Source organism: Crocodylus porosus, unplaced genomic scaffold (assembly GCF_001723895.1).
Source record: "Crocodylus porosus isolate Cpor-Errol unplaced genomic scaffold, CroPor_comp1, whole genome shotgun sequence".
Taxonomy (NCBI): Eukaryota; Metazoa; Chordata; order Crocodylia; family Crocodylidae; genus Crocodylus; species Crocodylus porosus.
Genome location: NW_017728914.1, coordinates 25,611,376 through 25,615,513, shown reverse-complemented (window position 1 = coordinate 25,615,513; position 4,138 = coordinate 25,611,376). Strand labels below are relative to the sequence as shown.

The 4,138-nt window shown below is 44.9% G+C and overlaps 1 protein-coding gene across 2 annotated transcripts in view; it reads right to left on the bottom strand.

Annotated features, from left to right (window-relative positions):
• The window catches only part of SHROOM1 (shroom family member 1), a 78,695-nt gene that overhangs the window by 5,562 nt on the left and 68,995 nt on the right, over positions 1 to 4,138 (bottom strand). The window contains exons 5-6 of one of the 2 annotated variants that reach the window (XM_019535028.1): positions 1,979 to 2,602; positions 1,308 to 1,458 (exon numbers count right to left, since the gene is read on the bottom strand). In XM_019535028.1, the coding sequence (XP_019390573.1) occupies positions 1,308 to 1,458; positions 1,979 to 2,602 (775 nt within the window). The remainder of the gene's footprint in view (positions 1 to 1,307; positions 1,459 to 1,978; positions 2,603 to 4,138) is intronic. The other variant, XM_019535029.1, reaches the window with a different exon arrangement.

The window sequence follows — 4,138 nt, the reverse complement described above, 5'->3', positions numbered from 1 at the left end:
CACCCCCTTTATCCCCCGCAACACAATATACAGGAATAAGACTGTATTATGTGCTATTATGCGATCACCTCTATATCACAAACGCACACAAATCAGGACAAAAATATTTTTTGACCTAAATATATATATTAAAATATCATATAATAGATATTTGATTTTTTAGTACGATTTGGTTTTTTTTCTGGTTCCAAGTTGGGATCCCCCCTCGCCAAAGGAGTATTTGCAGGAGGGACTTCAGGTGGCAAAGGTCGGTGGGTAGGGTCAGGACTTCCAGTCCCAAGATGGCAACTACAGGGCGGGGCACCTGTCAAGGGATGAGGCTACCCTTGCGGCCCTCAACAGCTGACTGAAACTCATTAACTGGTCCTCCAGCTGAAATAATTACCCACCCCTGCTCTAAGGCCTGGGTACAATATGATGGTTTTATTACAAAAGTTTAAAAACTGATTAATCATTTCTTGTAATCCACATAGCAGAAGTGAGTTCTTAGGAAGGATCTGAATGAGGCAGACTTGGCAGGCTGAGAAGACATTTGAGATGGCAATCAGACTCCTAAAGGTCATTATAGAAGAAGGCAGAGACATGAGAATGGGAGAAAGACTGTGCCACCTCTCAGTGAAATGCAGCCAGCTCTGGCATGGAATGAGCTGTTAGTATGTCAGGTCATACCAGAACACCCTCAACAGGAACAATTTTAGGAAGGCCGACTAATTACCCGGGCTGGAATTTGGCTGGTTTTCTACAGCTAACAAGTTTAGCTCTTTTGAAGAACAGGGTGTAGACTTTAAAGAAGCAGAGCATTGCAGCTTTAGGAATGATAGACTCCAGCACCATCTTTATTCTCTGTGCTTTTAAAAACTAATAGGCCACTGCTTTACATTCTCTAAATATAAAGATCATTTTGCACTTATGTTATCAAATGTCATCAATTAAGGGCTCAAATCCAATACTGTAAAATTATGAGTCAGATACTGCACAAAGTTGGTTTTGCAAGGAAAATGCAGTTGCTTCTGCCAACTTACTTCAGACAGAACAATCCGTTCTGGTCTGGCAAGGAGACCAGTTAGGAAGGTGCCTCTTGAACAAAAGAGGTCAGAATTTAGCCAGCACCATTTACAATCAATGGACCAAGATTTATCGTGACATTAATGGAGTTATACAAAGGATGAGTTTGGCCTAAGTGTTGCCAAGGCACTTTGTGAAACAATTACATAGCAATAAAAATACATCAATCAATCTGCTTTCCTCTAATGCTGACATATACTGTAAAGTAACCATACAAGTCTTTTTTAGGTTCATCCACCTACTTTTTTGGAAGTGATGTCATCTAGGTCATTTGAGCCATCTCTGCTCTTAATCAGGACTTGGTTCGTGTTTGACATGGGATCTTCTGTCCTCTGATCTGGACTGTGTTCTGTTTCAGGAGCTGGCTCCATTGGACATTCACTGTTTTTTCTGCTATTGAAGCAGAAAATAAACATTGGGACAGATGGATGCAATGCAAATTATGTGATTCCTAGTCACATTCCTTTCCAGAGTCTTCAGAATCACTCCTCTTCCCCTCCCACCCCACCCCCAATAAACCAACCAAAAAAACAAACAAACCAGGGATGTTTCTAATCCCTAAAACTATCTGGAGTATAAGATTTGCATGGATTTTACTTTGAAATTACTTTTGTGAGAGCACGTGCAGTTCAGCTGATTGCTTTTGACACATCCAGGACACCACTGTGGCTATTCCAGTCCCAATGGTTGCCTACATACAACTCAGCCTCTTCATTCAATATCCTACTGCTCTTTCTTATGCACCTCACCTTCCAATGCCCCTTAGTGTACAAACCAAAAAAGCGTCCCAACATTTGTAGGCAATTTTTAAAAAGCATTACTAACCCCTCAGGAGTTCTCAGCTCCCTGGCATGCAGGAGAGACATATACCAGGATAGTTTAAGGAACAATATATCCGTTTCTTTGTACTTACTCATATTCCTGGACAGACTGCATCTTTTCTCTCGTCTTAGCTCCCTTATTTCTGTATGATCTGTCTAACATTGAAATGTTAACAGGGAAGAGTCCCTCCATCAGATCTAGAGCAGTTTTTCTAACAGGATGAGGCATAAGGACATCAACCAGAGACTTGTCCTCGGCAATGATCTCCATAGCAAGTTCTTCATACCTCTGGTCTTCACAGGATTTCAGTTTCTTTTCAGGTAAGTTTGTCTGCTTTTCTGGAAAAACATGATCATGGCTGCCATGCCGTACTTTGTTATTTGTGGATGAACTATTAGCTTCATCTTTTTCTCCTGAATTGGACTGAGCTAATGATGCTGTGTGGCAGCATGTAACATTGTCCTGTGGAAGTGCAATGTCATTCGCCCCTAGCTGTGACCTAGGAGTCTTCAATAAAGCACGGCCCACCACAGATTTTTCTTTGCATTCTTCTTCCACCTGAGTATCTTCATCACCTCCCTTTCTGGGAACTGGACTAGGCATGTCAGGAGTTACCACCCTGACATCCAAACAACACGTATTTCCAGCTCCATCGTCTTTATTCCCTTCATTGCCGTCTCTGAGATTGGATCCATCTTTCTCAAGAATGTGGAGACTACAAGAAATAAAAGAAGTTGCATTCATTGTGACGACTGTTATTAATCTAAATTAAACAGAACCTAAACAACACCACAGCACAATCCTAGGGGCCATTTAGTAGGTTTCCATTTAATAAGCTCTTGAGTCTGGTAGGAAGTGGTCGCTTTGCTTGTGGCTGGTTGGGGCTTTGAGGCAAAGGGAGACTCTAAAGGTAGGTCCTGTTAAATTTGCAGGTGAATTTTCAGGGTTCCTGCTGATCTCTCGTTTCCCGGCCCAACCCCAAATAGGAAGGCTTTCTGAAATCTCGTTCTTATGACATGTGTCCTGACATCTGCAAAGTCATTACCTCAACCCCTTGCCATCACACTGTCAATAGGAAGGCAGCCAGGAGATTAGGAATACAGTTTAACAAGGCTGCAACTTTATTAAGTAATACATCTGGGAACTATCCAATCTGACAAGAACTTGTCAGGTGTAAGTCATTCTTTCTTTGTAATCTGTTCCAACTGGACTACTCTTAAGCCCCATACCATTAATCTGGTCCCAATACTATTGTTGGGACTCCACTGCCTTCCCTTAAGATACAAAAGGTTAAGAAGATAGGGAAGGACTTGTTTTTCTTCATGTACCAGGTGTGGAGAGACCACTAGCATTCCCCTTCTTCTACAGGGAATTCCTCCGGGTAACAATCCACTTCCAAACCTGCTTTATTAAGCAACCCAGATCTCCAATGATCTCCTGCACAGGCTACTTACAAAGTCACAGCAACAATAATTTTACCTCCAGCCTGTCCACTGGGTCACTGGGACTCTCAGGAGGTTTCTGAGAAACTGAAGTGAGGGAAAGATCCCTTCCTAGTCCCAGAAGTGTATCTAGTACAGGGGTGGGCAATTATTTGGGCCTGAGGACCAGGCAGGGAGTTTTGATGAGTTGTTGCGGGCTGAGTCCGCATCCCTCGCCCCACTGCAACAACTCTCCAAAACTCCCTATGTGGGATGGGGCCATGGGCAGGCAGGGAATGGTATTCAGGAGCAAGATGGGCGGGCGAGGCCTGGATCATAGTGTGGGCTCATAGGATGGCCCCTGCCCTATGGGGGAGGTGTGGAGAGAGTGTGGGGATGTGTGTGACGTGTGGGGGAGGGGGGTTGTGCACGTGCGTGGGGGTGGGCTGCTGCTTGCGTCCCCGCACCTCCAGCGGCGGCTCCTTCTGCTGCTGCTGCACAGCTCCAAGCCAGGAGGAAGCTTCAGCCAGGCAGTTCCTGCCCCGGAGTGCAGGGCTCCAGCTCCAGCTCCCAGCTGCCTTCCACCTGCTCAGTGGTGGAGTGGGTGGAAGGCAGCTGAGAGCTGCAGTCCCCGGCGCTGGGGCAGGAGTCACCGGGCTGAAGTTTCCTTCTGGCCTAGAGCAGCGCAGCAGCAACAGCAGTGTTAGAAATGGAGTATTGTTAGAAATGCACAGCTTGCATCTTGCACCTGATAAGAAAGAAACACTGCCAAGGACTTTTTTCCTTGCCCAGCCTTGCCACAGCTTTTCTTATACTAAATCGCAGACTCT